The sequence below is a fragment of the Papaver somniferum genome, chromosome 2, assembly GCF_003573695.1.
Source record: "Papaver somniferum cultivar HN1 chromosome 2, ASM357369v1, whole genome shotgun sequence".
Classification (NCBI taxonomy): domain Eukaryota; kingdom Viridiplantae; phylum Streptophyta; class Magnoliopsida; order Ranunculales; family Papaveraceae; genus Papaver; species Papaver somniferum.
In genome coordinates, this window is record NC_039359.1 from 131,827,445 (window position 1) to 131,840,855 (window position 13,411).

Genomic DNA, 13,411 nt, shown 5'->3' on the forward strand with positions numbered 1-13,411 from the left:
TGAGACGATGATCCTTCGTTCCTTGCAGGTACCTTAAAACTTTCTTTACAGCTTTCCAGTGTTCCATTCTAGGATTCACAAGGTATCTTCCCAGCATACCAACTATATAGCTGATATCTGGTCGTGTGGAAACTTGAACATACATTAAACTTCCCACCACATAAGCATAAGAGATTTTATCCATTTTCTTACGTTCCAGTTCATTCTTAGGACAAAGATTGAGTCCAAACTTGTCTCCTTTAGAAACCGGAACTATACTTGGCTTACATGCATTCATCTCAAACCTCTCTAGAATTCTTTCGATATATGCTTTCTGTGAGATTGATAATGTTCCAAGTGATATATCATGGGATATTTCTATCCCAGTCACATAAGAAGCCTCACCCATATCTTTCATTTCAAAATTCTTCGAGAGATATTCCTTAGTTTCATGCATAAGACCAAGATCACTACTCGCAAGTAGTATGTCATCTACACACAATACCAAAAATATGAACTTCCTCTCACTGATCTTGAGATATATGCATGGATCTACAGCATTTTCTTCAAAACCAAATTTTTGAATGGTTTCGTTGAATTTTAGATACCACTGCCTGGAGGCTTGCTTAAGTCCATAAATTGATTTCTTAAGTTTGCAGACCATGTGTTCTTGTCCTTCTAAGACAAAACCTTCAGGTTGACACATGTAAATATCTTCCTCAAGCTCACCATTAAGAAAACATGTTTTCACATCCATTTGATGTAACTCAAGGTCATATTGAGCTACTAATGCCAGAATAATTCTGAGAGAGTCTTTCTTTGACACGGGAGAAAAAGTCTCTTTGTAATCAATGCCATCTTTCTGAGTGAAACCTTTGGCTACAAGTCTAGCTTTATAACATTGAATATTGCCATTAGCATCGCGTTTGGTCTTAAAGACCCATTTACACCCGATTGATTTGTGTCCTTCAGGCAATTCAACGTATTCCCAGACTCTATTATCATCTATAAATTTTTTCTCTACTTTCGTAGCATTAATCCATTTATCATAAGTACTACACTTGATAGCTTGTGAATAAGAAACTAGATCTTTCATAATCCCTAAATCAAAATCCGATTCTTGTAGATAAACCACATAATCATCAGAAATAGCCCTTTTCCGTTCTCTAGTAGATCTTCTTCAGGCTACTTCTTGTGGTTGTTCTACAATTTCTTCAGTGGCAATAGTCTCATCATGAAGCTCCGGTGCCTTTATTTGTGTTATTTCATCATCAATCAGTTCTACAACTGAAGGAGTCACAATATCTGTAGAAATATGAGGTAAAGGGATTATTACTCTGATTTCTTGAACAGATTTTTCTTGCACTGGTGTACTCACACTAACTTCGCCATCCTTAATGAATTTTGTATTTCCAGTTTCAACAATTTTCATACTATGGTTAGGACAATAAATAATATACCCCTTGTATTTTTCAGGAAAACCAATAAAGTAACCGCTAATAGTTTTCATATCCAATTTCTTTTCTTTGGGATTATAAGCTTTCGCTTCTGCTGAACAACCCCAAACTTCCAGGTGTTTTAAATTAGGTTTCCAACCCTTCCACAGTTCAAAAGGAGTCTTTGGAACTGATTTGCTTGGAACTCTATTTAAAATGTACACAGCATAACGAAGAGCATACATCCACAAACTTAAGGGTAAACTCGCATGACTAATCATGCTTCTAACCATTTCCATTATAGTACGACTTCGCCTTTCTGCTACACCATTCTGCCAAGGTGAACCTGGCGTTGTGTATTGAGCAACAATTCCAAGCTTTTGGAGAAGTAAAGTGAAAGGTCCAGGATGTTGTCATGTTTCGTCATACCTTCCATAATACTCTCCACCCCTATCAGACCTAATGATTTTCCCCTTCTTAATTGCCTCTCAACTTCAGTAATGAATTGCTCCAAAGCATTCACAGCTTGAGATTTATCATGCAATAAGTAAAGATAACAATAACGTGAAAAATCATCAATAAAGGTGATAAAATATTTTTCTCCTCCAAAAGTTGGAACGTCGAAGGGTCCACAAATATCTGTATGTATTATTTCAAGGAGTTCAGAACTTCTTGTGGCACCTTTCTTTGTGTGTTTTGTCATCTTGCCTTTAATACAATCCACACAACTCTTATAATCAGTAAAATCAAGGTTCTGTAGAATCCCATCTTTTACCAATCTTTGAAGCTTTTCACGAGATATGTGTCCAAGCTTCTTATGCCACAAGATTGAGGAATTACCCTCAACATGTTCAGTTCTATCATTATGATGCATGGTCAAATAGGTTCCATGTATTGATGATGATAAATGTAACTTGTAAAGACCATCAGAAAGATAACCAGAACCAATAAATTTATAATCTTTAAACAAACTAAAACATCCATTGGCAATTTGAAATTGAAAACCTTGTCTATCTAGTTGAGAAACTGAAATTAAATTGCGGGAAATAGTTGGAACATAAAGAGTGTTTTCTAAATCAAGAAAGTATCCATGATAGGTGCCTACAGCATTAACTGGGGTTTTATTGCCATTGCCCATAAAAAGGAAGTTTTCATTCTGGTTTGTGTGTTGGCTTGAAAGGTATCCCTGCATCGAATTAGAAACATGAACATTAGCACTAGAATCAAACCACCATGATAAAGAAGATTCTTTAACAGTCAAATTTGTTTCAAAATAGCTTACGAATCCCAAAGGATTACCTTTCTTTTCGAACCATTTTTGACTCTTACTGCAATCTTTCTGAAAATGACCAGGTTTCTTACAGAAACGACACTTATTGTCATATTGCTTTTCCTTCTTCTTTTCGGGTTGACCAGAATTATTCTGTGGTGCTCCCTTATTGCCCTTTGCAGGCTTGAGCTTATTATTCACTCCTCGATTGACGAAATGTGCTTGATTAAGCCCTTGCTGGTTTATCCTAGCTTCCTCTTGAACCAACATGTTTCCCAGTTCATTTGCAGTCCACTTTTCCTTAATAGTGTTGTAATGCACTTGAAAAGGGGCATATTGAGGCGGAAGCGAATTGAGAATGAATTGGACAAGAAAGTTCTCATCCACAATTAATTTCATCTCAGTGAGCTTAGCAGCAATGATACGCATTTCTATCACGTGCTGGTGCATTGACCTTACACCGGTATACTTCATGGTGGTATAATCTGTCATCAGCTTCCCAGCTAGAGACTTATCCGCTGTCTTAAAGCGTTCCTTTACGATTTCCATAAAGTCCTTAGCATTTTTAGGTTTGGGAAGCGATTCTTTAATGTTTGCATCAATGTGCATTCGCATCAACTGTATGCTCAGCCTATCACTTCTCTCCCACTTTTTCAAGAGATCCTTATCTTCAGTGGAACTCTTATCATCTATAATTGGCTTTTCAATTTGGAGAGCAAGGTCAATATCCTGCACACCCAAAGTGAACTCAACATTCTCTTTCCATTCTGAGAAGTTGGTGCCATTGAAGAATGGGATAGAAGAAGTATACGAATACAAAGACTTAGAACTAGAAGTTGTAAAACATGACAAAGATACACAAAGTCAAACTCACACACATACAAATTAAGAAACTCATGTGGGTAGAATCTTAATAAGACAACAATCATGTCATAAAGTCATAAAAAACATTCACACATATATAAGCAAGCAAAGACAAACATCTGTGGACATTATGCCTTTCATGGTTACATACATAAACATAATATTTATTCAAACATGTGAATTAGAGTTACCTGTGGGTAGCTTTTCATTCTAATATGTATGACTAAATAGTTAATTTCTTTATGTTTATATACAAACACTTGAACAAACATCTCCTGTGGGTGATAGTTATTCTTATGTGATTGCACAAAACGATGTAGACTTACAATGACATGTTAATATAACATAATACTTTAGTATCACTGTGGTGATAGCTAAAGAGCATACAATTCAAACGTTTTTTTTTAATAACCTATACATATTCAAGTTAGGCTACATTTGAACCGAAAATCATACAGTCAAAACAGTCAAAATCATCATGTGAAAGTCAACAGTAAGTCAAAGTCCATGGTCAAAAAGTCAAGTCAAAGTCAACATGTGAAGTCAAACATACAGTCAAAGTCAGTTATGCGGAAGTCAAACGGCCAGTCAACAGTCAAGGGTCAAACAGTCAGAGTCAAAGCAGAAGTCAAAGGGACACTTAAAGTTTTCTCTATATGTCAAACGTACAGCTTATGTCCGACCTTTGAAAACAAATACACATGACATATTGGGACAAGCCCAAAAAATCTAATAAAAACATCATGTGAGCCCATATACAGTTTCAGAACCAAAAGAAAAAGAAATCAATTTGACGCACATACTGTTTAACCTAGCCGCATACGTTACGAACATTATACAAACATTTAGATTACGTTATGCATAAACCAAACAAAACAAGCTATGTTAATCATGAACTTATCACAAAAAAAAAATGATCAAGCAACATACATGCTCTTTAACGGATCAAACACAAAATCATGTTGTTTTCCATATATATCAGACATCACATCAAATCTTCTTTATATGTTATAAATCCAATAATCATGGAAACATATCAAGTTATTATAGGTGAGCCCATATTATATAATTAACAGGATCTAAAATATATATATATAGCCGCGTGATTTATTTGCTCAATCAATCAAAATTGAATATCAATTAAGTAAGACAAAATATTCATATTTATAAATATAAATAGTACATAAACATGAATATTAGTAATCAAACATACATACTATGGATTGATATAAACACAACAACTGCATACAATCATCAAGGACAATCATGGAGTTCTAAACCAGGTTCGATGCCAAATATAAGTTTTATTTTATATATATAATGGTCGGATCTTCGAACAACATGATAATCACAATACGCAGAGTTGTGTTAAAATAGAATACCTGATGAAGCCATCGATTGAATCCAAGAAATCCTCCAAAGCTGCAAGCACACCCGTAGAACAGAATATAATGGAATATCTTGGTTTCTCCTTCTTGACCCTTTTGTGTAATGAATAATAAAATTCTCGAACCCTATACTGATGGCTATAGAGTTCCTTTTATAGGTAGAAGGAGGACCAAGGTTCCTAGGGTTAGAGTTAGCATTCAATCTCGACCGTCCATCAAGGAAGAGATATAGGAAATAAGCCCAAGAAATGGTAACCAATATACTTAACAATATTCTCAATTAACCAAAAGATAATACATGGGTCCACATGATATTTTATATGCATAGAAATATTCTTACACATAGTTCCATGAAAGAAAAAGGTTCCATTTGGCCGGCTCTGAGACCAGCAAAAGACATTCTCAAAAATATTTTATAGCGAGTCATATCTTTGGGATTTGGTCTAGGATCCATGAAAATGCGAGTCATATCTCACACAAGTCGACATTAACCAAAGCCGCACTGCATCCTCATTTGGATGTTGAACACGCCATGTCAAGAAGAAACATAGAACCACTAGCCGAACCGCAATTAGTATCATGTGCCAGGAGTTAAGTATTAAAAAGATAGAGTAGGTAACAACCCATGAACTCCGTACCTAGAATTGCAAGTGAAATATAGGGTGATGGATGCGAACTGGAGAGGGAAAGAGAAGAAGGAGCTGCTGGTTTTGGAGAGCTCCTCTCTGTTGGAACTGTAAGTAGTAGTGAGTGGGTATGGATGTTCTTCTTTCAGCAACTTGTATTTTTTATTTTATAGCTCTTTTCAAGCTGCAATACGGATAAGAACCCAAAAATTCAAATCCCATTCAAGCACTAAACTATACAAAATATGTCACTGGTCATCAAACAATCAACGTCAGCACATCAAATCCTTATTTTGTTGCTTCAAAACTCTTTCCAATGTTGTGCAAACTCGTGACCCACTTCCCCCATTCCTTCTCAACTTCATTATATCATTGTACATGGTTTTTTCATCACTCAAAACCAGCAACATAAAACTAGTCATTCAATTTCTAAGTATGGATTACTAATCCAGGATTAGAAAAATAAAAATGTAACATTTCAATCACAAAGCTTTCTGATGGTAAGGTGAAAGTATTAAGAAGATGAACCCACTAAAAAGCATACGATTAACCAAGCAAGAAACTGAACCATGAAATTATTCTAATGGTGGTGCTGAGTTTCAAGGAATCTATTATAATTTAATTTTTCATTAAAAAATGAAATTTACCTGAAAGTGCTATGAAGAAGACGAAGAACACAATATGCCAACAATGAACAGATCTAATGAAAAATCAAATCGAACCAGGTGGAACAAAAAAAATAAAAAAACGAATCCAAAAACTCATCTCGAATAGCTCCGTCCCCTATAAGTATCATTCAGAAACCCTACGAAAATCAACAAAAAAAAAAACAGATCTTACATCAGCCGGTTCTGATCTAAGAATAAAATCTCCTCTCAGTTTCTCCTTATCTTACGAAAAGAAAACAGAATTTTAGAATATATGGGTGTCTAAGAAATTTCTTCAGAAAAAATGGGTGCATGCATGTGTTTTTCCGCCCGTGGATTTGAGGGTGGAAAAAATTGAGAAATGGATGCGACAGTAGTTCTCACTGGTTAATATTGGTGTTAAATTATAACTTGGAAAATAGTCTGAGGCCCAGCCCATGTACCAATGGTGACTTATTACAGGGCCTTTAAAATTCATAAGATTTGTACTTATTCTAGTACCCAATTCTAATACCTTTGTTGTTTGGTTTTGGAGCAAAAGTTGGTAAGTTGTTTTAGGGATTGCTTGTTATTTTCAGGGACTCGTCAAGTTATACCATCTAGGACAGTGGAAAAAAGGGTGTCCTAGTAGTTGTCAAAAGACTAAGTTATCGTTTTCTTTTTCTAATTATCTTATTTTTGCATAATTCAATACCTAATTTACTTCAAAATGAATAATAATTTGTTTATTTTTCGCATTTTGTTTGCCAATACTGTGGATACCAAAATACGAACCGCCACGTGGACGTAGGGAAGACACGAGAATCCTTCCAAAAGATCTTATATCGTGCCTCGAAAATCTTAGTCAGTGACTTGTCAAATCAAGTCAGGATCACCATCGTTGACTAATCGGCGAAGCAAAAGTCATATGCGAGATAAAGTCTCACGATGAAGTAATCCGATAGGAGAATATGAGCTACGAAGAATCAATGGAGTGCACTACAAGATACCAACCACGATGTAGGAACCGGCGAAATAAGCTAATTTGGCCAAAAAGATAAACTGCGAAGTAAATATATTGAGGAACAAGAAAAGAGACAGGTGTCCCGACAAACCCATGTGAAGATAGCGAAAGAAGGGGAAAAACTTTATGGAAAATGGCCTGGGCGAAGTATAAAGTGCTCCCGAGAGGACTTGGCGAAGTAAAATGAGTTGTACCCATTAGGGTTAATCGGCCTATAAATAGAGATCCTTGGGAAAGGAAAAGGGGATCGGATTTGGGAGAGAGAAAAGAGCTTAATATAGTGAGAGTGATTAAGGTTTCTTTGTGTTCAAGAATTTGTATCTTATTTCCTTAGAATTTATCAATAAAGATGTTCTAGTTTAACTTATTTATCATGTCCTAGATCTTGGTGACTTTCCTTTCGGGTGTACTACTGGATTTCCAGTAGTTACATTTTGGTGCTAGAAACAGAGATTGAATCTGGGATTCATCCTCATCAAAGAGTTTGAGAGAAAGAAAACCATCTAGAGATTGTAATAGCTTGAGATCCAGACGAGTTGTTTTGTGTAGAAAAGTTCCGTAGATTTAGTAGCTTACTCATGTCTAAAATCTAAGATCCGGAAGAGAAAGTTGGTGAGGTGACAGACGAAAAACCAGATTCAACAAGGATCGAACGATGGCAGGAAAAGCAACGCAAGCGAAACCCCTATCGGTGGTGAGAAGGAGCAAGCGGTTGGAGGCTCGGAAGGGAGGATAGAAAGGAGAGGCATCCGTAGCAGATGAAAGACGAGGAGTCATAAGGCGACGAAAAGGCGAGCCGAGCGTAGAAGAAGAATTCGTGATGGGATCTATCTGAATCGTGAAACTCGGGGATATTACGGGATAAGAAACGAGCCGAGAAGAGGTGGAGGAGAACGGTGGTGATAAGAACATGATATCGAAAGAACCAAGTGCGACACTCCGTCGAGAGAAGAGACAAGTAGGAATGACATAACGAGGCGGTCAAGCGAAACAAGAGGAATACGAACGTAGCAACAAAATGGAGGTCGGAATCTCACAAGAAGAAAACGATAATTCAGAAATGATAACAGCTTCGTCTCGGAAAAGGACTTTATATAGGGGGGAAAATCCTTATGAGGATTACGAGGAAGAAGACGAACGATGACTGCAGAAAAGAAGGCTGCTAGAAGGATACAACCGGGAAAGAGATCTAAGGAGGATGCTAGTGGAGGCGAGATATGAAAATCATAAGCTAAGATACGAAAAAGAAAAGAGATGTGAGGATGAAAATAAACGCAAGGGGCGAGAAAGAGATATTGACGAAGCAGCAAGAGGGATCATGGACCACGAGATCTTGCATGAGCTACGAAGATTGAGAACTCAGATGGGGAATTCGCAAAGGCAAGATAGGTCGCAATAGATGGAGGAGAAGGTAATGTTGACCGCTATGTTACGTGCGGGGATGCAAACAAAGCCCGGAGGAGAGTTGAAGCGGGTTGATCGAAAGAAGGAAAAGGCATTACAAAAGGGTCGAAAGCCACGAAGTGATGAAGCCGGAGGACACCAGCAGGAGAACTCAAAGCCAATGAAGCAAGGAGTAAACGCATGGACAGAGTTAGAACTCCCAAAGCTCAAAACGACTGTGGAAAGGATATGGGAGGAAGTAATACTGACTGAGGAAATCCCAATGCCACCAAATTTGGGAAAAGAACCAGCTCTTGGGATTAAGAGTCACGAGTTCTGCATATATCATAGATTTCACGGACATCATACAAACGATTGCAGGAGCGTCAAGAAGATCTTACTTCACCTCATAGGACAAGGAAAACTCGTACACTACATAGAGGACCGGGAATTACTACCACTGCCACGACATTATGGGGACCTGATAGAACGACATCAAATCAAAGCAGACCAGGGAGGGAAGCTGTTTGGATGTAATTTTGTAATACATTCGAAGGAAGATTTTCTCAACTTCCAAGATAATATACTCTCAAGGATACACAAGGTGGATTACGAAGGGAACGAGATATTGCCGGCGGAAAAGAAAGAGCCGTTAGAAGAATGGCAAAAGAGAGACATATCATTTTCGGCACAGGATGCACCGGAAGGAGGAATTCAACATATGAACTCATTGTTTATCACCCTAACTGTTTGTAAACATTCGTTAGGGGAAGAAATCCTACTTAGTAAAGGAAGAGCATGGGGTGTGGACAAGATCTTGATAGACATGGGAAGTTCGGTAGATGTTCTTTTTTATCATACGTTCAAATCTTTAGGGTACGAGGATTCTGACATGGAGCCTTCAACATATACACTATACGGATTCAACGGGGTGGCGACGAAACCGAAAGGCGAGATACGTGTGAGGATCTTCGCGGGATAATTAGAGACAACAGTTACCGTTTGCGTGGTGGATGTGGAGTCACCCTATAACGCCCTTATGGGAAGACCATGGATCCATGGGATAAAAGGGGTCGCGTCAACTTACCATCAATTGTTGCGGTTTCCCATGCCTAGTGGAATCGGTGAAATACGTGGAAATAGCGTGGGCGTGAAGGAATGCAACCAGAAGGACATTGAGAATTACGAAGGAAGATTGGAAAGGAAGAAGGAACGAAAGAGAAAAATACTTGAGTCGAAAAAGGAGGAAGAGTTAAGGGTATACATGGCGAGAGCTAAAGAGGGATGGGCAATACCCAGCGAGATATCTAAAGAGGAGGGAAAGACTGCGAAATCAGTAAAGGAACCAACACCATTAGGAGAACCGGTATTAAACTTCGCCGTGGTGGAACAAACAAAGGATATAAACTTAGGGAGTGACGATGAACCCAAGATTCTAAAAATTGGGACGAAAATGGAAGAAGAAGAAGCGAGATTAGTTGGATTGCTAAATTAATATAGTGACATATTTGCGTGGAGCATGGAGGAAATGACGGGGATTGATCCACGAGTGGCGTGTCATAGACTGGAACTAGACCCGACAATCAAGCCGGTAATACAACGAATGAGGAATATCGCAACAACTTATCATGAGAAAATTGATAAGGAGATCCAGAAGATGATGGATGCAGGAATCATCAGGACAGCGAAGTATCCAGATTGGATTGCAAACATGGTAGTCGTGCCCAAGAAGAACGGTGGTATAAGAATATGTATTGATTTCAGCGACCTGAACACCGCATGCCCCAAAGATAGCTTTCCCTTGCCAAACATCCCACAGATGGTGGAATCGGCATCTGGATACAAAAGGTTGTCATCCATGGATGGATACTATGGATACAATCAAATACCGTTGGCTGAGGAAGACCAGGAGCACACAACTTTCTTCGCTCCCCAATGGTTGTATTGCTATACAAGAATTCCATTTGGATTAAAAAACGCAGGGGCGACTTATCAACGGATGGTGGAGAAAATATTTTCAAAATAGGTACACACGAAGTTTGAAGTTTATGTAGATGACATGCTTGTTAAAACAAAGGATTCAGGGGATCATGTGGAAGATTTTAAGGAAATCTTCGAACATATGAGAAAATACAAAATGAAGGTGAATCCGATAAAATGCATCTTTGGAGTTGAATCAGCGAAGTTCTTGGGCCACATAGTTTCGCGAAAAGGCATAGAAGTTGATCCAGCAAAGGTCCAAGCCATATTAGAAATTCCCTCACCCGCCGCCATCAAGGATGTGCAGAAGTTAAATGGACAGTTGGCGGCGTTGGGAAGGTTCATCTCGCGGTCGTCGGATAAATGTAAACACTTCTTTGACATTTTGAAGAAGGGAGCAAAGTTTGCATGGACTCAAGAGTGTGAAGAGGCATTAAAGGGCATAAAAGAGCACCTTATTAAATTGTCAATCTTGTAGAAACCAGAACTTGGGGAAGAGTTGTTGCTTTGTCTTGTGGAAACATCAAATGCTCTTAGTGTAGTTCTACTTCGGAACGATGAAGGGGTAGAAAAGCTAATATTTTACGTCAGCAAAACTTTTAACTTCGCAGAGAGGAATTACCCCAAAATAAAAAAGCTAATACTGTCGTTGTTTTACGCATCACAAAAGTTACAGACTTATTTCCAAACCCACAAAGTCAAATTCCTAACAAGAATTCCCATAGAGTCTGTCTTGAAAAACTCGAAGAGAGTTGGAAAAGTAGAGAGATGGAATACCCAGATCAACCAATTTTGGTTAAGGTATGAAGTACAGACTTCTACGAAGTCACATATAATCGTTGAATTTCCTTAGGAAGAAGACGAGAGCATAGAGGAAATGATGGATGTAGACGAAAGTCAGCCAGACCCTAAGGATTTACTACAGGAGAGTCATCCCAGGAGGTGGGAAATATTCATCGATGGAGCCTCAAACAGTTGTGGAGGAGGAGTAGGGATAATATTCACTTCGCCCGCAGGAATCAGGATAATGTTCTGCTTTCGGATGGAGTACAAAGCAACAAATAACGAAATTGAGTACGAAGCAGTGATACAAGCTCTAAGGATTGCGATAGAAGTGGGGTTAGATGAAGTACGAATTACCAGTGATTCGCAGCTAGTGGTTCGTCAAATCGAAGGAAGATATAATGCAGTTGCTCCAGTGATGCAAAGGTATCAACAACTCGTGAAGGAATATTCAACAAAGATACGAAACATTATTTGGAGAAAAATAGGCCGAGACAGTAACATACATGCGGACGCCCTTTCTTTTATAACTTCAATGATCGAGGATCCAAAAATCGGTCATATCATGATTGAGCGGTTACTGCAACCCTCAGTAAGCAGAGAGGAAAGGGAGCCCAATGTGATGATCATAGAAGAAGGGGATATGAAAATAGATAATGATGACTGGAGAGTCCCCATCTATAACAATTTGATGAAAGGAGACCTCCCACGAGATAGGCAGGAGGCAAATAAAATTAAAAGTAAGTCCACAAATTACGATATGCGCGAAGGAATCCTATACATGAGATCATACTTGGGTCCAATGATGAGATGCTTGTCGAGGAAAGAGGGGATAGAAATCATGAAATCAATATACTATGGGGATGCTGGTAACCATGGCGGAACCAGGTCACTAGCTCTCAAAACCAGGACACAAGGATACTTTTGGTCATACATGCACAAAGACGCGAAAGATATCTCCACGAGGTGTGAAGCATGTCAGAGATTCGGGAAAAGAATACATGCACCATCCAAAAGCTTAAACTCTGTGTTGAGTGTATGGCCTTTCGCCATGTGCGGAATAGATATCGTGGGACCATTTGTAACCGGGACAAAGCAAAGGAGGTATATGATAGTGGCAACATATTATTTCACAAAATGGGTGGAATCCAAAGCCTTACGGAACACACGAGATGGTGACGTTTACGATTTCATTCTTGAGCACATTATTTGTAGATTTGGGATACCAGTATTGATCGTTTCGGACAATGGGAAGCCATTTAAAGGGGAGAATGTGAGAATGTTATTCAACGCTTTTAAAATTCAATCCGGAAAGTCGACTCCGTTATACCCACATAGCAACGGGAACGCGGAGGCTACAAATAAGACAATGGAAACCACATTGAAGAAAAAACTGGAAGATCATCATAAGGGATGGTGTGAACAAATCCCAAACGTGTTATGGTCATATAGAACCACTAGGCGAGATGCAACGGGAATGTCACCCTTCTGTTTAATATATGGAGATGAGGCAGTGTTGTCTGCTGAAATCATCCTTCCAACCACGAGAAGAGAAGCATGGGAGAAAGGGCTAAACTCGGATTTGATTTTAGCAAAGTTAGACGACCTAGAGTAGAAAAGAGAAATTGTATTACAACATATGACAAATTACCATCAAAGGCCATCAAGGGAGTATAACAAAAGGGTAAAACCTCGAAGCTTCATACCCGGAGAGCTCGTGCTACGATAAATACCCCCATATCAAAGAGGATCAGGAGAAAAGCTAGAGCCAACATGGGAAGGCCCTTATATCGTAAAAAGAGTGGTTGGAAATGGGGCGTACGAATTGGCGGATTGTGAAGGGAAGGATACCAACGAAGAGGGAAAGATAATATATGGTGAGATCGAGAGGAAAGACCGAAAATTAGATCATCCCTGTAATCCCGTGTATATCAAGAAATATTACCCATGAATGTAAGTTATGATGTTGAAAAGACAATAAATGTGTAGTTGAATGGAGTTTATTAATAAAATATATCTTCAATGATCAACTTATATATGAGCAAGACCTTT

The 13,411-nt window shown here is 38.5% G+C and overlaps 2 protein-coding genes across 2 annotated transcripts; one reads left to right on the plus strand and one right to left on the minus strand.

Moving 5' to 3' along the window:
• Positions 1-2,412: 2,412 nt before the first annotated feature.
• Positions 2,413-5,034, minus strand: LOC113353952. The gene is made up of 3 exons (XM_026597419.1): positions 4,932-5,034; positions 2,715-3,414; positions 2,413-2,601 (listed from the first exon to the last, which is right to left on the minus strand). Exons 2-3 carry the CDS (start codon positions 3,298-3,300, stop codon positions 2,567-2,569), a joined length of 621 nt encoding a protein of 206 aa, XP_026453204.1. The 5' UTR covers positions 3,301-3,414; positions 4,932-5,034; the 3' UTR covers positions 2,413-2,566.
• A 6,422-nt stretch (positions 5,035-11,456) lies between these two features.
• Positions 11,457-12,974, plus strand: LOC113351970 (uncharacterized protein K02A2.6-like). The gene has a single exon (XM_026595862.1). It carries the CDS (start codon positions 11,457-11,459, stop codon positions 12,972-12,974), a length of 1,518 nt encoding a protein of 505 aa, XP_026451647.1.
• Positions 12,975-13,411: the final 437 nt, after the last annotated feature.